We start from the raw sequence: 23,789 nt of genomic DNA, 5'->3' as shown, positions 1-23,789 counted from the left end.
TGGCTGAAAACATATTAATAGTATGCAATAAAACTGACTGAAAATAAGGAAATGACATTTAAGACCTGTATCAAATCCCCTTTTTATTTGAAGAAACAGCTGCCAAAAAGATAATGACTTTCTGGTTTCTCTATAAAATCCAACCTTTACCTAACAAAACTGACATGAGTTTGGATCACAATCATGTAAAAAATATTTTTTTAAAGCTGAACTCCAAGTTATTGTTTCATGAAATAACCTCACAAGGGTAACCTTGAAAAGCACCCTTCCCTCTATGTTTCTAGACTCCCTAAACCTACAGGATGAGTTCTCCGTGCCTCCATCATTTCCCATCCATTCTGCCCCATAGAAGCAACTGAAACCTCTTTCCATTGAGACTTTCTTCCAGAACATTAGCCAATGCTCACATAACGAGTGCATTTTTCATGCCTCTATGGCTTAGCAGGCTATTGTACTATCTTGATTCCCAAAATTACTCCTGAAGAATTTCTCCCCTTCTCATCATATCCCTGAATTTGCTCAGTTGCCTGTTTATGCGTTGTTTCTGCAACATGCGCTACTATTTCTGAAGAGTTCACTAAGAGTCAGCTGTTTATTCTCAGAGTTTACTCACCCAAACCTCCGCAAGATCCAGGCCATTAACCATGATGAAAATCAGGGCTCTACTTTTTTCACTTTTTTCCTGCATATCTTTTCCATGTGCAGAGCTTCCTTTGAAGTTAATAGGAGCCCTCCATGTGGAAAAGATTCCAAATGATACAAAACAGAATGAGAACGAAACTTGTCATGTATTTCTCACATTCAAGGACAAAAATATACACACAAAAAGGAAAAGATACCACATAATTAGTAAGGCCTGAGTAGAATATGGATATTTTACTAAAAATAATTCAGAAAGCTTCTTTAAGAAAGAAAAGAACACCTTAGTAAATATTTATTAGGTCATTTAATAGAGAATTAAGGAGTACCTTATACGTGTCAGATAGCGCAGTGAAAATACAAGGATAAGCCCCCCAAATAAAAATAAAAAATATGCATAGTCCCTGAACTTCAAGGAGCTTATGGACAAATGGGAGAATAGACATGAAGCAAAGACTCACACAGGCAAATGTACAATTACAGCTATGGTTGGTGCTGCCAAGGATTGGTTCAGTATATCAAGAGAGCTCTGGCCTGTGTGGGATATAAAAAGAGACGTACTTGAAAATTTTAACACTTGCAGTAAAACCTGAAGAGTGTGGTGTGGGAGTGGGGGAGCAGGTGGCCACAGCACAGAAAGCAAGAGTGGGCCCTTGCAAAACAAGTCTGGAGAGGAGGCAAACCATGCATGGAGGAAAGCCAACATGTGAAGTCTGGCAGGGAAAGATGAACCTACAAGGCAGACACAAGTGGTGAGCAGCCAGGAGAAAACAACAGGGAATACTGAGTCCACACGAGTCAATGGACGTGAATGTTTTAATAAGACGAATGGACTGCAAAGGTCAAAAGCCACTGCAAGGGGAAGTGAGATTCAAAGTAAAAAAATATATATATATTCAAAAAATACCGCCCCAAATTGATTTGGGTAACAGGGAATTTATTGAAGAGATAATATTCAAAGTATTTAACAGCTAGTATGGCACCAGCCTGACCAATCTGAAAAGGTGTGGGGGTCACAGTGCTAGAGCAGAGTCCCGGAGGCCCCCCTCTGCACTAGACCTTTGCCTTTAATTTCTAACTAAGGAGGAGTATCTCTGATAATAGGCAGGCACTGGGGTGGGGGGGGGCCGCCAGTTAAATAACAGGTATAAGAGCATTCAATATTTGAACAGCCAGTGTAGCTCCACTAATAAATACACGCTGGCTGCCCGACCACACCAAGCCTCTGCTCTGCAGCTTCACAGAGAGGGGAGGTAGCCAGACTGAGTGCGTAAGGGACAGAGCAGAAGGTCTCCCAGGCAACTCTGATTTCATGTTGATAAATCAATACCTTTACAACATCTTCTAGATGCAGAAAAACATTCTTCCAAAATTAAAAAAAAAATGAATGGGCCAATGGAGAAGACAGGTGTATCAAACAGATATATTAAAAAGATCCTGGCAATTTTCTCATGAAGAGAAGCAACAAGATGAGTTGTTATTTGATCAGTCAGGCTGAAGCGTTTTGAGGAACAAAGTGCCTAACACACCGCCTGATAAAAACAGCCACTCAAAGAGTGGTAGCTATTATTATAATGTGATTGTTAAGAAATCAAATATGCCAGAGAGTGACAGGTAGAAGTTTAAATACATATCACAGTTTCTGGGTAATATAACACTTAATGAAAAAGATATGATGCTATTTTAGTGAATAATAAAGAAGCCCCAGTAGGATTTCTTCCTTCTCTGGACCTTTATTTTGTTCATTATCCGAATTTAGCACTTACATCATCTTGTTTTGAATTACTTGCAATTGTGTTTGCTTTGCTTCCATTTTCCCACTTAGGGTATAGCTTGGTTGAAAGCATGGGCTTTCCGAGTTTGTATATCAATTCTGCCATTTACTAGCTGTATGAACTTGGGCAAGTTACTTACTCGAACCAATCCTCGTTTTTTCTTCATCTGAAAATTGGAGCTAATACTCCTAACTGAAATACATACTGTGAGTCTTAAGTGAGATGAATGTACATAAACAACTCGGTAGAATGTTTGGGATCTGGTAAATGTTCAATAAATCATAGGAATCATTGTGAAGTAGAGACTATCACCAGCCTGACCCCCTGAATTCAGGAAACTTCTAGAAGAAGCTTCTGCCTAATTGTCAATCTCACCTTTTAGAATCTAACTAATGAACCGCTAAAACAGAAGAAGAAATATTTGAGGATGATGCCTGTGCAGATAAATCAGAAAGTGCCAGAAGTGCCCAACAGTTACCCCAGCCTCATTATAATGTTAAAATACCCCTCTGGATATTCATCCTAAACCCTAAGAAAAGGACCCTTTTTTCCCTTGTTGGGGGAGTCATGGCTTTGGACATTACTCTTCCATGATCTCCTTGTTTGTACAATCGAAATAATCTTGGGAGGCAACTCCACCTGGGACAGTCAATGTCTACAGCTCACCAAGGAGCAGACCCACTCTGGTCAGCCCAGTCACGTAATTGGGCTTTTTGCTCCTTTGGAATAATTATACTTTCCCTAGATCATGGGTTAGTCAATAAATTATGGGTACAATAGCTCTAAACCAGGGGCAGTACCAACACCAAGGGCTTTTTGTAAACACATAGCAGGCATACTGTACAGTCTGGGAGACATCTACTGAATAAAGGTCAAGAATGATAAATGAAGAACTCTTCTATCTCAGATGACAACAGCACCTGCTGGAGTCCAAATACAATTTATAATTGGCTGAGTAGCTCTAAATGTTAATCAAGTTTAAATCGTTTCCATTATTTTTCTCGTGACATATTTAGGTGGGAAACTTGAGTAGTCACTATAGGCAAGCCTGAAATGACAACTGTGAGTAATGACTACAACTTAAGATCCATTTTTCCCCTCTGGATGACAAAAAGAAACATTCAAAGTTAATGAGCAGTTTTAATGTATTCTAGATGTTCCCTCCTGAATGTCAACCTCACAGTTTATGTCATTATTCTATAGGCAATTTATATACCTGGCCATTTACTTCTAGATTTTTAAAATATGTAACTTTTCTTTTCATTCAACAGTTATTTTTTTGGACAGCTATCATGAGCGGGCTCTAAGTGAGACACAGATAATTTAGCAGAGAAAATGGCAACTACTGTCTCTGATCTCAGAGCTGAAGGGCAAGTGAAGGAGATTAAACAAGGAAATACACAGACACTGAGTGAGAAAGGTACATGTTCTTATGGGAACATATAGGAGAGAGCTGAAAATAGTGTCAAAGTCAGGGATGGTTACTCCTGAGGGAGTGATGTTTAAACTAAGGACAATGAGAAGATGTTATTCAGGCAAAATATGGGAAAGATGTTCCAGGCACAAGAAAGAGTACATCAAAAGCCCCAGGTGGAATAGAGTCTGAACCACTGAGGGCACTGACTGAAGGTCACTGTTGCTGCAGCACAGAATTCGGGAGTACTAGGGGCAAGAGAAGGAGCTAGAAGTAGACAACAGATAAATGGATGCTAAAGTTGGTCTTTATCCTAAAGGTAAAGAATTACTTTTGAGTGGTTGTAAGCAAGGGAGTGACATGTTCAGATTTTTTTGTTTGCACCAAAACAAAACAAAACAAAGCAAAACCACATCAGATGTTTTACTTGTTTGTAATTTCTGCAAAAAGTTTTAGGCGAGTGTTCGAATCTGGTTAAAGTGTTTTAATTATTTGTGGATTTTAATTAACCCATATTCTTCTTGATCTCCTTAATTATGGCTAATTGAAAATTGGCTGAATTGAAGATACTCTGTGAGAGAACTTAATAAAATGAGGTATCTAACAGATGAAATCCTGACTTGTACTGAAAACCTAAGAACATATAAGTAACAGTCATTTTGATTTCTGATGGAAAATGGAGAGGCCCTGGTAAATATCAATCATCCAGAGCAGCTATTTTGCTTAATCCTGTAAACTAGTTGCAGATGTTGGCTCAAACAGCTAGGCTTTGCATCTGTAATTTTAAAATTGTCTCATATTTCTAAATCTGACTCCGTATGCACCGGAAATCAGTGACATGAATTATGAACTTCAGGAAGAGGAGAAGTACAAGAAATGCCAGAAGTGATAGGAGATAATATTCGGAGCAGTGATCGAGCTTTGTGCACAGGATAAGTGAAGGATGATACGGTTCCTTCCTCCAGGACGTGGATTCTGCAACCAGGCGTTTGAAAATGAAACCCTGCGAGTGGATGTACCAAACAAGAGGAAGTCATTTATAGATAGTTGAGTTCTCAAAAACAAATCCTCCTTTTCCTTTTCCCCTCCTCCTCTTTACAGCAGGTCAACAGGAAGACCAGACTTGCTGGAGAAGCTAGAGATTTTTGAAGAGAAATAAACTGAGAGCACAAATGCACGCTAAAACTTTTCTTACCTTAATTAAGAAGATCATTTTTAGTAGACTGGGGCAGGAAACAATAAAGTGACTTACTATTATACTAACATTTTATGTTAGTGCTTACTCAAAAAAGACAATTATAAAAAGTCAATAAAGACTTGAATTAAAACTTGGAAAAGGCGCTGGAGGTGGTAGAACTCCATAGATAAAGAAGTCATGTTATGTTGCAAACAAAGAATAATCACAGGCATTAGAAATGACTTACATTATGATGATGACTGAATTTCATATTCATATTTATATTTCCCAAGGTCATTTTTATTTATGGGCACTCTTCCTAAGTAGTGCTCCATTCAGACAATATAAAAGGCAGCGCATCAAATAATCTAGCCCCAGGAGCATTCATCGCCGGCTAAGAGTGTAAATAACTTCACCAGAAATCAGGACAAAAACTTCAGCCAATTATTTGGTGAGGCGAAAGCATAGTGCAAAGCTTCAAGGAACTCAGGTTCAATTATGAAACTAGGACACTCACTTCGTGGAGATGGAACATTCAACTTGTAAAATTCAACCTAATGGAATTCCCTGGGGTAGGGAATGGGTTGGTTGCTGAATCAAAAAAATGTCATAGTAAATTTAGGGGTAAGATATTTTATTTCTTAGTTTTGTGAAAATTCTGTATGTCTACATTTTGTTTTAGAGATCATCTCTGAGGGATGCCTGGGTGGTTCAGTTGGTTAAGCATCTGCCTTCAGCTCAGGTCATGATCCTGGGGTCCTGGGCTTGAGCCCTGCATTGGGCTCCCTAGTCAGCAGGGAGACTGCTTCTCCCTCTACCTCTCCCTTTGATACTCCCCCTGCTTGTGCTCACTTATGCTTGCTCTCACTCTCTCTCTCATCAAATAAATAAATAAAATCTTAAAAAAGAGAGAGAGAGACCACCTCTGAAAAGTCTTTTCTGCACTTACATAATTAGGGAATATATTGCTAGGCAAATAAACCACATTGGTCTTTTGAGGATTTTTCAGATAAATCTGAGACCAGCATTAACTCTTTCAAACTATTAGGAGTACTGCAATTAAATCACGAGGACAATAGATAGTATTAGAAATTACCACTAATTTTCTTAGGTGAGAAAAGGGTGGTGTGCACACAAAGTAGAATGACCTTTTTCTGAAGAAATGCAGCTGAAGTATTCAGATATGAACTGTCATGATGCCTGCAACTTACTTTCAAATAGCAAACATACACACACACACACACACATACACACACACACACACACACACACACACACACACACAGAGAGATACAGCAAAAATGACCAAAAGTTAACCACTGCCTAATCTAGAGATAGTAAGTATATATGGTCATTCACTGTACTATCGTTCCAGCTCTTCTGTATATTTGGCAATTTTCATAATATAATGTCAGAGTAAAAACCCAGCACTCCATTACTCATCCATCAAATGGGGACAATGATAACCAAACTTTCATAAAGCTCTTGAAAGTATTCGATGAGACAATCTATGTAGAAACCTTGGTTTTAAGGCTTAGGCCCTAAAAGCACTCAATAATGCTAAATATTAGCATCATTAGAAGACAGTGAATTGAAACACTCCCTGTTCTTTAAATATATAAACAAACAAAGTTATGCCATGTTCATGTTCGGAATTGCTCTGGCCTTTCACATAATTCAAACTACACATGAGAGACCAATGTGTACTACTAAACCTATGTCCACTGACTTCATGTAAAGATGAAATTTCAGTATGAAAAAAAATCACAATCACATCCAAACTACTCTCAAGGGAAAGTTAATATGATTCCACAGAAGCTATGAGAGACCTGCTCACTGAAATAAATGCCTGCAGAGAGAAGATAAAGAGGGACTCCATGAAGGGATGAGGGATTTATGGCAAACAGAATTTTGAACTGACATGTATAGCTACAATCTGGGAAATATGAGACCCTAAGATTAGAAGATATATACTTTTTTGAGAAAAAAAATAAAACTGTTCTCAAATGGGATTATCTCATTACAAAACAAAATTTTAAAAATAATGATAAAATGTCCTGGCAATTTACACTAATGCTGGGATTAATGCTCTGACATTTAGATGCCTTGACAATGAGCCTCAAGGTAAAGCAAATCTGCAGTGATCCCCAGAAGACAGCCCGCAGGCTGACCTCCAGATCCTCCCCTACCTAACGGACATGGTCAACATGAGCTTTCCTTTCTATGAGTATATATCTGAGCATTCTCTTGGGTGAAATATCTTAAGAATGTAAAGATGTCTGTATTTTGAGGATCCTGAGCTAAACATTCTGACTCAGGAAAGGTTCTGAAATGTTATGCATTGAGTATGTAATGATTCATGCTTTGGGGACAGAAACCACAATTTGCCTTGGTCATGGTGAACTGGGGACATACTTGGGTGGATTTGATTTCAAAATGGGAAGCAATGAACAAAAATAACAAAAGAGCTCCATCGGAAATATATACAAAAATTTCTCAGCTTCCTTCTATTTTCACTGTGAGAGTGAACCAGTGACATCCTTTCCAAAGGACATTCAGGTATAGAACATGGACTTCATGACTAACAAAAAAATATCCCATGACACCTTTTGTAGTCACTGAAGCTGTCTAATTTTTCTTTTGCTAATCTCTTAATTTGCTAAATTGAAGGAACTGGGATTCTCTCAGTATAACAAATACAGAATTTAGCGTCTCTACACTAGAGTCTCAGCATGTAAACTGGCCAAGGGCTGAAAGTTCTTTCACTTCTCTTAACAATTTCCCTTGGTAACGACACTGAATTTCACCATCTCCTTAAGGCTCCCGTGTAACTCTCACTCCCAGGGGGTCAGCAAACACCCCAGCCTCCTGTTTTATCAAGCAAATTGAGATGATCAGGAATAAGACACACAATATCCTTTACTCCTCAATTTCTGTGACATTTCTCTTTCAGTAGGAATTTCAATAGTATTGCATATTCATTTGTCTTCTATGTCATTAATTTATAAATATACTCATTTATTTTTGTAAAGAATAACTTTATGTCATAGGCAAAATATACTAATCTTCAATTAAATAACAGGAAAACTAATTCAATGGCAAGAGAATCACCGCCTAATGACCAAATAGGACTTATACTAGGAAAGCAAGGATGGTTAGCAAATCTATCAATATAACAAATACATAATTTGTTCAATATGTAAGAGCGTAATCATCTCAATTAAACGCTCATTTCTGAGCGAGAATGTCAGATACAGAGGAATAGACTAACTTCTTTATCACAATAAATATATTTTAAACTAAAAGCCAACATCAAATGGTAATAAACATTCATTCCTATTAAATAAAACATTCCCATTAAATAAAAACATTCCCATTACAAACAGGTAAGATAAAAATTATAATTAAGTGAAAAACTATTAGAGAAACTAGTCAATTCCACTAATACAAAATAAGTGCTTAAAAATCAATAGTTCCACATTGTAATAAATAATTGGAACGTGTACTTAAAAAACACCCCTTTCATATTATAACATAATGGTATTTCCAAGTTATTTTATATTTTAACAATAAATGTGAATTTACTTATATTAAGGGAAAAATAGGAAATTATAATAAACTGAAGGAATCACCATCTGCTTGGATAAAATAAAAGAATGTGAGAAAATATGACTTCTTCCCATATTAATTTGTGGTCTTTACAAATATCTTATCAAAATTCAAATAGAATTGTAGTTGGAATATGACAAGATTTTAATCTTCAACTGGAAGAATGAGTTATCTACAAAAGCTAAAGACATTTTTGAAAAAGAGAAGTAATGAAAGGAAATGACCTAGCAGACATTAAAATGTATTAGACAGCTGCAATAATTTAAAAGTGGGTCACTGTACGAAAATCAACAAATGTTGGGACAGGATACAAAACCCAGATACAGATCCTAGGATAAGAGTTCATCCATGACCTGGACTGAAGTCAGGATTCTGCCATTTATCCCCTGTATGACCTAGGGTGGACTAGTTAACTTTTCTAAGCTTTGGTTACATCATTTATAAAATGGAAGAAAGAATGGAACCTAATTTGTATGATTGTTGCAGAAATGTAAGGAACGCACTTAGTGTAATACCTAGCCACAGAGGAGGCTTTCAAATAATATGAGCTGCTATGATTATTACTATTATTGTTGACATTACTACATGATCAAGCAAGTACAAATCTAACAGTGATGGGATAGATCATTCAAACAATTATATTTGGACATTTGCTCCTCTGGAATAAAATTTTAACAATAATTATTTATTATTACTGTCATTGCCAATAATCACTGTTCTCAGTGCTTTACATAAACAAATGCATTTAACCACCTTAACTCTAAGAGGTAGATACAATAATCACATCCCTTTTGCAAATGAGGAAACTAAGGCATAGAGAGCCATTGAGTAGCTTGACAGTCAGGCTTCAGAATCCATCATGCTCTTAACACTACACTCTGCTCCCCAAATTAGTGCCTTACCTTCTGCTGTAATAAATCCCAAATGGATTACAGAGACAAATGTCAATAATGGCTTCATGAAAATGCTATAAATACATGGGTAAATATTTAACTGTTCTTGAGGTGGATACCACCTTCCCAAACATAAATGCAGTAGGAAAAAAAATTAGAGAAAAAGAGCAATAGATATTACCACAAAATATGTTTAAAACTTTACCTCAAAAGCCTTGTAAGTAAAATCAAAACATAACAAAAGTTAATGGGAAAAACACTTGTTAACAAAACAACAAATGATCAATATCATAATTATATAAAAATTCTGTTATGAATCAAAAAAGTATAAAAAATTTCAAAGAGAATATAAGCAAAGGCATGAACAGTTCATTCAGAAAAAAGAATACTAGTGGTCAATACACATGAAAAATATTTCTCTCACTAGTAAATTATAGACATAAATGACTGAGGTTTAAAGGACAGAAGTATGTAGACAGCAGGAAAATAATTTCATTTTCATATAGCTAAATTAAAAAGACCTATAAAACTATCAGAAGAAAGTATAAGCAAGATAAAATATAAATGCTGCAAAAATTGAAAAATTTGTCTAGGTCAAAATTATAACTTTTTGTTTCACAATATACAATAAAGTTAAAGTCAAGTGACAGACAAGCAGAAAATATGTGCACCATATATAATACATAATATCCAGCCTATTAAAAAAAAATCCTAAAACCAGTAAGAAAATAATGTAACAGTCCCTTCAAAATGGGCAAAGAGACACAATCAGACATTTCATAGAAGGGATATAAATGTCTCTTAAATATCTCATTTACTTATTTTTTTAAAGATTTTTTCAATTTTTTAAAAGATTTTTATTTATTTATTTATTTGACAGAGAGAGAGAGAGAGAGAGAAAGAGAGCAAGTACAGCAGGAGGAGCAGCAGGCAGAGGGAGAAGCAGGCTCCCCGCTGAGCAAGGAGCCCGATGTGGGACTTGATCCCAAGACCCGGGGATCAGGACCTGAGCCGAAGGCAGCCACTTAACTGACTGAGCCACCCAGGCGCCTGAGATTTCTTATTTTTAAGTAATGTCGACACCGAACGTGGGGCTCAAACTCACAACCCCAAGATCAAGAGTCACGTGCTCTCCCGAATGAACCAGCCCAGTCTTTTAAATATTTTAAATGCTGTATAACTTATAACTTGTAATGAGTGAAATGCAAGCCAAAGTAATGTATTATTGTTTTCATCAACTTATCCAAAATTATATAAAATATAATTATCCAGTGCTGGAAAGTCAGGTTCTCACGTATATAGTTGTAGGGTCTATAAACTGGTTCAGCTGTTTTAGGAAAAACTGGAAACAAAACAATCCTATCCTCAGGGGGATCATTAAATTAAGAATGGCACATCTACATTGTGCAATGTACAATAACACTATAATTGGTTCCTGGCCTTTTGGCTAAGATCAAGTGTACAATAACACTATATACCCATAAAAGTAGTTTAGTTGTCTTCTCTCTGTGTATTAACATGGAAAAATCTCTAAGACATATCATTAAGTGGATAAAGTAAGTTCAAATATATTTGCTAAGCATCTATTCTACGGCAGGTTCTAAGTGTTACAGATCCATCCATGAACAAAAGAGACAAAAGTCCTTGCCTTTGTGGAGCTTATAACTATAGTGTAAAATATGTAAAATATTTGTGATCACTTTTTAAATCACAAACTCTGTGTGTGTGTGTGTGTGCGCGCGCGCGCGTGTGTGTGTGTGTTTGGGTGTATACATACGTACGTATATGTACTCTAAAATGATAAAAGAGGTTATAACTATGGAGGTGAGTGGGATGGGGTGAGAATCAAGGCTATATCTACTTGACCAGCATTACTTAATTTTTTCACAACTAATATGTGTTCATAATATATTTCTTGTGTTACAAATGAAAATTATGGCTTCAAAATCATATACTACATTGAAACTTTGTGCTAAATTAGCTATAGGGGCACCTGGGTGGCTCAGTCAGTTAAGCGTCTGACTGTTGATTTCAGCTCAGGTCATGATCTTGGGGTCCTGAGATCAAGCCTCATGTTGGGCTCCACGCTCAGCAGGGAGTCTGCTTGAGATTCTCTCTCTCCCTTTGTCCCTCTCCTGCACATACTCTCTCTCAAATAAATAAATTAATTAATTAAAAAAAAAATAAATTAGCTATATAGTGCACATAAGGGAAGGCTTGAACAACAACAAAAAACACTTGAGGGGCAATTTCTGTCGTTTTAGAGTAAGAGCTCTATGCTGACAAACTACTTAAGAAGTCTCTGTGGCCAAAAGACCAGATGATGAGCTAACTGGTGAGGGATGGGAATGTGAGCAACCTTACTGCAATGAAGCCACAGTAGACGGGGGTGGGACGTCAGGAGCTAAGAGTGGTGCTCCCCAGGCCTGAAATCAGAAGCAGTAAGGGATGGAGAGTGGGAGGGCAGGGTGGCCAGTGCGGGGCTATCACAGGCTTGGCTGAGGAAGAAAACCAGCAACTTCTGGTGTTGGCTGAGGTAGCAACCCTTGCAGAACCCCTCTACCATTTAGGTGCCTGTGTAGGAAAATAAAGTGGAAACTTCTCTGAGATGTGGAATGGAGATTAAAGAAATGGAAATGAAAACAGGGAGAGCTACTCATTCAGAACCAAGGAAATGATACAATCCCAATGTCCATAAACATTGAAAATAGTCATAAACAGGAAGACACTAAGATGTCATTTATCTGTTAATTCAGGGGAACATTCAGATCCAAAATTACGGTGGCTAATAAAATAATAGTGAGAGAAAATAAAATGTTTAAATGTTATAAAAATTCCAGAGAATCCAAATCAATCAGGCATTTAACTTAACTGGGAATCAAACACATCATGCTTTGTTAAAAAAAAAGGGGGGGGCGTAGAGAAAGGCAGAGGACAAAAGGGACAGAGGGAGGAACAAAGGGGAAGCAGGGAGGGAAGGGGTACCTGTGAGACAGCTAGCGGTAGAGAGGAAAGAGGAGAAGCACTTAGTCTGCTCAGGTGCCCTTTTCCCTGAAGAAACAAGACGAAGCTTCTACCGCCCCAAGAAAAGACCACAGCTGAAATGCAGGGCGAGATTCTGCCCATTAAAGACATTTTTCAGGGTAATTTTGAGTAGGTAGGTTTTTCTCCTCACGGATTTTAAGCCCTAAACCTTTAATTAAGATGTAACTTGGCTGTAAAAATACAGGAAGGACATCTGTGTATTTTCTGGAAAAAATTATGAGGCATACATTAAATGCTATTCCAAATGAAAGTCCAGATTTTAAAAGATGCAGAACAGATTAGCACACCATATATTTCACTAGGTGTGGCTTTCACAGATTCTATTCTCTATTTTATTAAAATAAAAATGATTATATTTTATAAGCTATTGATTGGCCCCTCATTTTCATTGATTTGAAGGAAAAGAGGAAACACATTCTAACAGCTATTAGAGTTTTTCATTGTTAATCAGTGTTATGAAGTGAACATTAGTATTCCCCCCAAAATATATATATTGAAACTATAACCTCCGATGGGATGGTATTAGGAGGTGGGGTCTTTAGGAGGTAACTAGGGTTAGACGAGGTCATGAGGGTAGAGCCTCCATAATGGTATTAATACCCTTATAAAAAGAGGAGGAGAGGGGCACCTGGCTGGCTCAGTTGGTAGAGCATGTGACTCTTGACTTCAGGGCGATGAGTTCAAGCCCAACATTGGGCATGGAGCCTACTTTGGAGAAAAAAAAAGAGGAGGAGACACCGGATCTATCCATCTCCCATGGTGTACCAAGGAAGGCCATGTGAGAACATAACCAGGAAGAGGGTCCTCACCAAGAACTCGACCACAATTGCATCTTGGCCTCAGAACTCTAGCCCCCAGAACTGTGAAAAATAAATGTTTGCTGTTTAAGTCACCCAGTCTATGATATTTTGTTACAGCAACCCAAACTGACTACCACAGTCAGATTAATTTATACAAACCTAAGTTCACTCTATTTAGGATCAATCAGCTTTAGATTAAGAACAAATTTAAGGAATAAACAAAATTAACAGTGAATGGATTTAAGTGATGCTACTTGCTATAATTGGACGAGTGAGATTCTTGATGGAAGTTACAACCTGTTAGAAACAGTGGCTAAACAGTACAATTAAGAGAACAAAGAGTAGAATCAAATTGCCTGGATTTGAATCCTGATGCTGTCATTTAGAAACTGTAACACTGGACACATTACTTAGTCTCTCCCTGCCTCAGCTTCCGTATCTGTAAAACGGAGATTAAGACGGAGTAATCAGAGCACCTACCTCACAGGGTTGTTGGGAGCAGTTAGAGTTAAGGCATGAAGTAGCTAAAACCAAACCTAAAACACTGTAACTAATCCATGTTAACTATCACAATTTCTAGAGAACTGATAAGAGTGGACAGCCATTCATCCCTTTACTTTTTTTAGTAAATACAACTTTCCTACTCGGTAGATTTTGAAAATGCAAATTCCCAAATCTTAAGATGGATTTATAGCTTCACGCCATATTCGTCTGTCTGTTGGTTTCCTCTCTGCCCTCCCCTGCACTCCTGCCCTCTCTTGAGGGGTGGGGTAACACTGGGGAGCACATTAGCCAAGGCAGAAGATGAAATGAGGAAAAAGGGAGTTTGTATATTATCACTTAAAAGCGTTCCATGTTTCCTTTTTTCCCCTCATGATGAATTATTTGTATGCTACAAACTTTAGAGAAAAATAGATAAATTCTCAAGAAGCAATCCTTAAAAAAAAAAATCCAATTAATCAAAATGATATTTTAATGGCACTATGCAGAAGGATAGAATAGCTCTGTCTTATCTCAATAATACAAGGCTATTATTTTCTCAAAACAGAATAATAAAGAAAATAGCTTTTAAAGCTCCAATGGTCCAATTTATAAAGTCTTGGTTTAATAAACCATTAAAGTGCATCAGCATCCTGTAGGGCTAAATTCCACATAAAATATTATTATAATCAGCCATTTAAAAAAAAAGAAGAAAAGAAAATCTGCAAGTGGCCAAAGTGTAGTGAGTTGACTACTGTCTCCCAAAATTCATATCCATCTGGAACCTCGGAATGTGACTTTATTTGGAAATAGGGTCTTTGCAGATGTAATTAGTTAAGGTGAGGCCATGCTGGAGTAGAGTGGGCTCCAGATCCAATGCCTGGTGTCCCTAGAAGAGAAGAGGGCACAGAAACAGACACACACAGAGGGTAAGAAGCCGTAAGAAGATGGAGGTGCAGACTGGAGTCATCCTGCCACAAACCAAGGAATGCCAGGAGCCGTTGGCAGCCAGGAAGAGGCAAGAAAGATTCTCTAGAACCTTCACAGGGAACATGACCCTAAAGACACTTTGATTTCAGACTTCTAGCCTTCCAGAACCGGGAAAGAATACATTTCTCTTGTTTTCTGTCTCTCAGTTTATGGTTCTTTGTTACAGCAGCCCTAGAAAACTAATACACCAAAGAAAATGGCAGTCTCAGAATTAGTTTATAAACTTAAAAATTTAAATATCAGACTAAATGGCAACAAACAACACTATGTTCTCCTGACAGGAAAGAAGCACAGCTAGTAATGACAGATCTCATTTTACACATATGATACCTGCTAAAACAGTTGTGATATATGCACATATTGGCATGCCAAGGTATATTCCCACTGACTTGAATTGTACGATTTTAGAAATGTTTCCTGAAATGCAACCCACTATATCTAAAAAAATTATATTTACATTTCTTTGCTGATAAGGGGCATCTGGTATAAAAATAAAAATAAGCATCATACATTCTTTAAGGCATATCTTGCCACAAATCTTTGATAATTTTTACTTATTGAGTTATTTCTTCTAAAAACACAACAATAAAGCACTAAAACACCAGTATAACATTGACAGAGTTTTCATTAAAACTGGCAACCCTGAAGATCAATAGAGAGAGCAAAAATTCAATTCTTCCTACAAATAATGTCTTTTAATGTACTTTCAATTAAAAGAACTTGATAAAGAAGTGCCAAGTGGTCCTAAAAATTTATAATATCTATTTAAAAATACATTAAACTGCTTATTAGAATATTGGGGTGGAGGGTATTTTTCTTGTTCTGTATTCAGAAAGCTGTCCTCAAAAATTATGGATATGCAGAATTCATTGTTTCTTTGTAGCAATCTTCCCACTTCCAAGGGAAGAGAGGCTCAATTAGAAAATAAAAGCAATTATCTTACTATCTTTCTTGAACACTAACAGAGTAATACAAATATACAGCAACAACAACAATAACAAGTACTTTATATAGGGCTTATCACCAGCCAGGCCCTGTTGTAGGTACCTAACTTGTATTATCTCATTTAATACTTACAAAAACTTCATGAAGCAGTTACTATTTTTATCACCTTATTTAGAAACCTGAGGAACAGGAAGTTGAACAATTTGCTCCTGGCCACACAGTGGCTTCCGAATTCCAGCTCTGAAGAACCAATGTACTATGCTACCTCTCAGCTGAATATAGTCAATACAAATAGTGTTGTTTTTTGGGGTTTCGGTTGTTTTGTTTTGTTTTGCTTTTTTTTTTTTTTGGAAAGAAAGAAAGAGGAAGAAGAAAGGAAGAGAAAGTCAGAGGATGAACAGGAAAAAAATCATTAATCAGTAAAGGTGAACCACAGGGTTTTAATGCAGTATTAACCATGTTATATTCCTTTAAGACAATATACCTAAGAATCCTATCATCCAAATTAAATTGTGGGGAAGACAAACAGTGCTCAACAAAGTACCTGTAGCCATCACCTCTGACACACATCCTCCAGTGTCTATTCTCTCTTCTTCCAACAACAGCTCCGACTATTGTCAGAGGAGCCCAGCCCAGCCCCACGTCTCAGCCCACGTGACCCGGCCTAGGCCAATCACAACACTTCACTCTCAGGCCACAGTAATTGGTTCGGAAATGAGCGCAGATCCAAGCCTGTTCAGAGAGAACCTCGGAAGTTTTTCTGAAACCTCTGGGAGGAAGACTCATTTATTTCTGCTGGATTCAAAGCAGGAAATCCCCTAGGGGCTGATAGCTGTCATAGTGCATTCTTGTGGGACCCAAGAGCAGAGCCAACAGCAAAGCAGAAGCAAAACATGGAAAGGGCTCAAACAGTTCGTCATGGTTCATGAAACCAGTTCATTCTGACACTGTTTGAACCATGGGTTAAATAGTTCTTAACTTTATTTCTGAAATATTCAGACATGCAAACTAATTAAGTCACTTTTTTCCCAAGTTCGTGTCCGTTAAATTTTTCTGAAATTTACACCTGGAAGAATCCTGATCTAGACGTTAATACCAGAAAGTCAGGTGAGGGTGGGAGTTGAGTGGCAGACCCTGAAAGGTAGAATTAGCTGAACGGAGGGAGGAGGAGAGAGGGCTGGGCTACAGGTTCTGCTGTAGCCTAGGAATTTGGCAATCTTTCTTAACCAGTTATGAATTAGCTGAGCAAACTCTCACCTCTTTTAACATTGGTCTCAAACCATGTACTTACAGAGGTTGAATAACTAGGGGACTTCCTAGGCAAATTTCAGGATGTTGGGATGTGTCAACAACTTTTTGAGATCTGTAGGGGATCCTACAGAAAAGAGACTAGATTTCAAGAAAGTAGGGAGGAACAAAACCCTGTTCTGTTAAGAAAGGTCTCTTCAGCTTGCAGACAACAATTCAAGTTTGGGAATCCAGTTGTCTGGAGACTTGTAACTTTGGGAAAGCTAAATTTCAGACTCCAGTCTAAAGTTAGCAGTAGAAGGCACATTGATGGAAAACAAAACAGACAAGAAGCCCAGGACTGGGAGGTACCCTGATATTCAGGCTCCTGCAAGCACCTGCTCTGCTCCCTGTGTAAAGAAAAAATCTTCCTAATTGTACAATTCTTCCTGAGTACTTCCTAATTGGATGCAGTCTGGGCCAACGAGCATGGCAGCTGTCTCTTCCTGCCCTAGATTCTTGTAACTAAAAGAATAGATTATCAGCAATATAATCCTCCTGGCTTCAATATATCCTACACCTTAAATCCATGAAATTTCATCCCCATTTCTCTTCAGCCACACACACCTTCTGAGGACAAACAATGTTCTACAAATATCTGCAGTTATCATTTGTCATTCCCTTCCTCTGGTGTCTGTTCCTTCTTATTCTAATAACTTCTCTGACCTTTAGGGGGCATGCATTCTCTTGCCCACCTTGAGATACAACGTCCCACTCACTGACTTCAACCTCCAACCCTATCACATTTTCCCCTTCATCCTGGTATGTTAAGTCCTCCCTTATCTGAGGTTTCACTTTCTGTGGTTTTGGTTACCCGCTGTCAACTGTAGCCCAGAAGCAGACAATCCTCCGTCTGACTTATCATCACAAGGTCAGTAGTACCCCACGCCACGCCAGAGTGCCTGTGTTTTTCACCTCACTTCTTCTCATCACATAGGCATTTTATCATCCCTTGTCAGCACGAGAAGGATGACTACAGTATAATAAGATATTCTGAGAGAGACCACATCCACAAAACTTTTTTTACAGTATATTGCTATAATTGTTCTAATTTATTATTAGCTATTATTGTTAATCTCTTGCTGTGCCTAATTTATAAATTAAACTTTATCACAGGTATGTATGTATGGAAAAAAAATATGTATGTAGGGGTTGGTACTACCCACATTTCAGGCATTCACTGGGGGTCTTGGAATGTATCCCCCACAGATAAAAGGGGACTACTGTACACTTTTTCTCCAAGTTCAGTAAACTCCCCAGTGCTCTGGCTTGCTCATTTCCTTTCAGTTTTTAGTCAACACCATCTTTTGTCTTTTCTTTACTCTGGGCACAAGTTCAGATTATATTTTTCTGTTTCCCCTGTAATTAGGTGAGGCCAAATGACTGAGTTCTGGTCAATCAATGGAACAGGAACGCAAAACATGTGTGACACTTCCAGGCTGGTCCTTAAACCCTTCCCTCCCTCAAGCTTCTTTCTCTTTCCCATCTGCTGGAAGAATAAAGAGGGTTCTAAAGTCCATGACTGATCATGTAAAGCAGGGAAGTCCCCCACCCCTGCCACCAGCTTCACTGGAATGACCTTCATTGAATTAAATTGTTATTATACTAAGCTACTGAAATTCTGGGGTTGCTTGTTACTTGGTAGACCTGTCCTGACTAATGTCCTAATACATCAATCGAAATTATTCATATGAGATTATACAATCCTTTATTTCAACCTCTCTTTTCAAAACTTTAGCCCTTCTGTTCTCTTGATTTTATTTGCTGCTTCCCTGGAAAAAACCCAGCTGAGGATATCAATTCCATTGTCTGGTTTCTCAGTTTTATGCGACCTTTGAGCTGTAAGGTACCAGAGTAATGCTACCTTCTAGCTGTAGAGTAGGAGAGTAATTCACAAGACCAAAAGGACTAGTGCAGCCTCAGGTGATCCCCAGTATCGCACAGGACCTTCTACCACTCCACGTATTTTGACAACTTCCTCAGTGTCTCTTGAACTCTAGGAAACATCTATTACTAATTAGCCATTCCCTCCTTGAAATAATCTCTTCCCTTGGCTCTCATTGTACTACTACTCTCCAAGTTTTCCTACCTCTCTTTCACTTCTGAGACTCCTTTTCAGTTCCTCATTCTGCCCCAACTCTTATTTCTCCATTATCCTTTAAATCCAGTATTTTCTTCCATGCTTTTATCCTTGGAGGCAATTTCATATACTCCCTTGACTTCAACTACCATGTATATATTGATGGCTGTAAAACATATCTCCAGTCTAGACAAGTCTTGAACCTCAACTCTACTGACATCTCAGTAGGCACAAAAAAAATGTATCTGAAACTGAAATCACCACCTTCTCTCATCTCCCCTGAAATCTGCTTCTCCTTCTCCTGCATTCCCTTTGTCAGTGGATCCTCTTAGCCATAGCCTGGAAAGATAACCCTCCTCCCAACTCCACAACTGCTTATAACTCTTCTCACCTTCTAAATGTATTTTGGATCTGTCCCTTCTACATACCTGTTGCTTACCAACATTTGTATTTTACCTGAATTACTTCAAAAACATCTTCACTAATTTCCACATCTCTAGTTTTACTCTTCCAAATCATCCCATGTGATTGACACATGGATCTTTCTACCATACAAGTCAAATGATATCCCTCCCCAATTGGAAACCCTTCAATGGCTCCCTACTACCTTTGGAATAAATAGTTCTCTGTCTCTTCTCAACTCTAGACAATTTTATTCGACATCCCTGTGGACATTTTTACTCCTGTCTCCCACAGTGACTCATACGCAACGTATCTACCCTTCCTAACTCTGAATCCAAATCTGAGTTTCTCACCATATTTCTTTCTCCATGAAGAGCACCACTATCTCACCTGTGCCTAAATCAGGTATCTAAACAGTGCTGCTGACCATGCCCAGCCCTCTCCTCAACATCCGGTTCGTCACAAACCCTCCTGAATGCATCAGCTTCTCCTCAAATCCAGCACAAACTGCCACGCCCAGGTCACCATAATCTCTTGTCTGCAATAGCCTGCTCACTCGTCTCCTTTTTCTAACCTTGTCCGCCCTTCAGAACCTTTCACCTATAGGGAGAATGATCTTGCTAAAATGTTATGATTGTGCTTAAAACCTTACAATGCTACCCCATGGCTTTCCGCATCACACACATAAAAAATAAATAGCTTTAATGGAGCTTAGGTCTTAGTAAAGGAAGATGAAAAAATAAATAAACAAGGTAAGAAGATAGTAGATAACATCGAGACATTAGGGAGGGAAGATGATTTTAGATCTGATGGCCAGGGCAAGTCTATTCCAGAAGTGACATTTCAGAGACCTGAAGGATTAGAAGGAGCTAGCCTTGAAAAAGGAGGCCGACTTCAATTTGCTTACTTACCATCATCCCCACTGGGCTGTGAGGTCCCCGAGGACAGGACCCATGATGTACTCATCATTTTGTTCTAAACATCTACCACAGTTTTTCGTACTCATAGGTTTTGAATACATATTTGATGAGTGAAGGGATGAATGAAGGTTACATTTAAATTACTGGGCAGTGCAACTTTCAACTAATTGTGTGCTCACATTCTTTGGGGCAAATGTTGACACCAATTGTAGAACTTTCAAGCTGACAAACTTCTAAGCAGCCAAAAATGAATGGGATTGTCTTTAAAGAGAAGTTTTACTTTCCTTAATTCCTTCCAAAATATTTCAGAGCAGACTCTGTATGGCAGAGTCTCCTACAACCAGGAGCCCTAAGGGAATATCAGAATGGATGAACCACCTATAGGGATAGTACAGGGTATTCAGCCCCGCCAACAGTAAAAGTCAGCATCAGTTAAGAGACGAGGCTCCAAGGGTCCCCAGCTTTGAGCTTCTTAATAGGCAAAAACTTTTTATACAAATTCAAATCAACCTCAGACATTCAGATTCATAAAGAAAATTGTTTCAGTAATTATAGTTCATTCCTGCTAAGCAGCAAAAAACAATAAAAGATTCTCTAAAATATACTGTATTGCATGTAATTACTGAATTTGATCCTGGAATATAAGATATTCAGGTTCATAACCTCTTACTTGCAAAGTAAAAGATTTTTGTTTTAAAACAAACAAATGAATAGGGGCACCTGGGGGGCTCAGTCAGTTAAGTGGCCGACTCTTGATTTCGACTAAGGTCATGACTTCAGGGTCCTGAGATTGAGACCTGAGTGAGGCTCTGAGCTGGGCCTGGCACCTGCTTAACATTTTCTCTCTCCCGCTCCCTTTGCCCCTCCCCCACCTCTCTCTCCCCCTGTCTAAAAAAATTAAAAGTGAATAAAACAAACAAAACAAAAATTTTGCACCAAAATCTAACCCAACATGAAAATGTTTATCTCTCATTTAATATACTTAGTGTGACTGTTTATTTGTTTTACTGCAGAAACATAACGTGTTTAATTAATGGGTGTTGCCTCTGACCCCACAGGAACATTGGGTAATATATGATGTATGCAATATAATTTTTTTCCAAAATCCATGAAGTTCTGCTGACATGAAAGGCACATCTGGCCCCAAGGGTTTTCGGTAGGGATCTGTATTCTAAGACTCACCCAATTCTATTATCTTGAATTTTAAGACTTACATAATGTGTGGGCTTTGAAGCACTCAGCAAAAGTAAAGTCACAGAAACACAATTAGCATTATTTCAGCATTTGGAAGCAATATATAATTAAAAACTGTTCTGAATTTCCTTTCAGATCTGATTTAAAATATGCATTTATGCCACTATACTATTGCTTTTCCAATAAGTATAAACTTCTATGAGCTAGAGCTTCTGACCATGAGGAAAGTTTTATAAATAAATCCGTTACACATCAAGCCTTAATCTGGGCATTGCAATCATCAGAATAATTTGCCATACCTTCTAATTTTCCCAAATGTTTCATGGTTCTCATTTTATAACTTTTTAAATTCTCTTATATTTTATATTTTTTCTCCCAAAAGTTTCAAGAACAGCACCTACCTGCTGAGAGCAAGGTAAATACTGTTTGCAAGGCGTAAGTACTAGTACCCATAAGTACCAGTACCCAGCTGCAAACCTCATTATGTAAATTATTTCTGATTCTCACAATCATCCTACAGATATATTTTCATTCTTCTCATCATACAACTGAGCAAACTCAGGTTCAATTTGTTCCAGGTCACATGGCTACTAAATGACAGAGCAGAATCTGAACCCAGGAATGCCTAGTTTCAAAGACTGTTTCTTCCAAAACATCATGAGGCAAATAATTGGCCCATGCTCCAATCTCATTCTCAACTTGAGCACGATTGGAAGAAAGACTTTAAGGCTGCTTCATCTGTGGTAAAAATGATAGTGTAATGTTTTTTGGTTTTTTGGGGTTTTTTAATGCCTATGCCAGTAATTTGACAGTATCTTTACACTTCCATAAAGTGAAGATACAGTATCTGATTTTAAAAGATTCAACTTTAAAGCCATGTAAGATAGCAATTGATGTAATTTGGGTTTTGTTTTATTTTTTTAATAAATACAAATAATTGTAATTGAGTAGGCTTATCAACAAATACATCAAAATCAGATGTTTAATATTCACCCACCTTTTAGAAGCACCAACTACATTTATTGGAAATATTATCATACAAGTTGCAGAGAAAGGCTTACACCTTGTAACAACATAGCATAAAGGGACAGAGATGAAGATCATTAATGATTTTAATTATTTTAAGGCCCATTAAAATTAGAGAAATATCAAAGCACCCACAGTGTTAAGGGTTTATTACTACAGCATTTTAGAGTTTACTAGTTCATACCTTTCAATCACAGCAAGTTATTAGCAGTGAAGGGATGAACCCTCTTAAGAGGATTTTTATTTCAATGATACAGTGTTACGGACAAGACAACCTAAGTTTAAAAAAATTAGTAGCAAGCGCTAGTTGAGTTAATCAGTTAAAGACAAACTGTGCCCTTGGGAAGCTAAATGAAAAAGCAACAGTAAAGCTTACAGAACTTAGCTCGTACAATTTGCCTTGAAGGCGGAAGATTGGTTCCCTGAAATAGCAAAGAATTATATGCTTTAGTTCAGAAAAAAGTTTTTAAAATAAAGTCTGTTATTACCTCTTCTCCTTTCAAAACAATGGAAAAATTTCTAGAGCAGAGGTTTCAATTTGTTCAATAATGGTACCTCTGAATTTAAAAAAAACTATAAAATCATCATTGTTTTGACTTGAAAAGAAATAACAATGCAAATATTCATTATCACATAAAACATAAAAGAAACAGCAAACTGTCAGAGTTAATGCAATCTCTGCAGAGCGCTATTAGTCAGAGACAGCCGGTCAGCCCAAAACACAAAAACTCAAAAGATCAGATCTTCTTAGGAATTAACATCTTCATTCACCAACAGGAATTTGGTGTGGCAGAGATTAAATCCAACAACTGCCTTCTTTATGAGCTGTCCCTTCACTGTTACCAAGCTGTGCAAATGTGTGAACTAGTCAGCAGCACCAGGAGCTCATGCAACTACTCACCATATTTTAACCTTGAACTGACTCACAGATTCGATGTTAAATCAAATTTAGGGATAACATAAGCAAGCAAAGTAGGACACAAGGAGGCAACTTTGAAAAGCAGAGCAAATAGCAGAAAAGTTATTTAAAATAAATCGACAAAGTTAAATGCATAAAAGAGCAAAAAAAAAAATGCACTCCAAAAACCTTACAAGCAAAAACAAAACAAAAGG

The 23,789-nt window shown here is 37.7% G+C and overlaps 1 protein-coding gene across 9 annotated transcripts in view; it reads right to left on the bottom strand.

Moving 5' to 3' along the window:
• Positions 1-23,789, bottom strand: part of DNM3 (dynamin 3) — a 532,818-nt gene that overhangs the window by 268,307 nt on the left and 240,722 nt on the right. For 6 of the 9 annotated variants that reach the window (XM_034666734.1, XM_034666737.1, XM_034666735.1 and 3 more), the window contains exon 14: positions 23,069-23,098. The exons of the other annotated variants lie outside the window; for them this stretch is intronic. In XM_034666734.1, the coding sequence (XP_034522625.1) occupies positions 23,069-23,098 (30 nt within the window). The remainder of the gene's footprint in view (positions 1-23,068; positions 23,099-23,789) is intronic. 9 annotated transcript variants of the gene reach the window in all.

The sequence above is a fragment of the Ailuropoda melanoleuca genome, chromosome 8 (genome assembly GCF_002007445.2).
Source record: "Ailuropoda melanoleuca isolate Jingjing chromosome 8, ASM200744v2, whole genome shotgun sequence".
Classification (NCBI taxonomy): Eukaryota; Metazoa; Chordata; class Mammalia; order Carnivora; family Ursidae; genus Ailuropoda; species Ailuropoda melanoleuca.
Note: the sequence above shows the minus strand (reverse complement) of the source record. Positions and strands in the feature narration are given on the sequence as shown.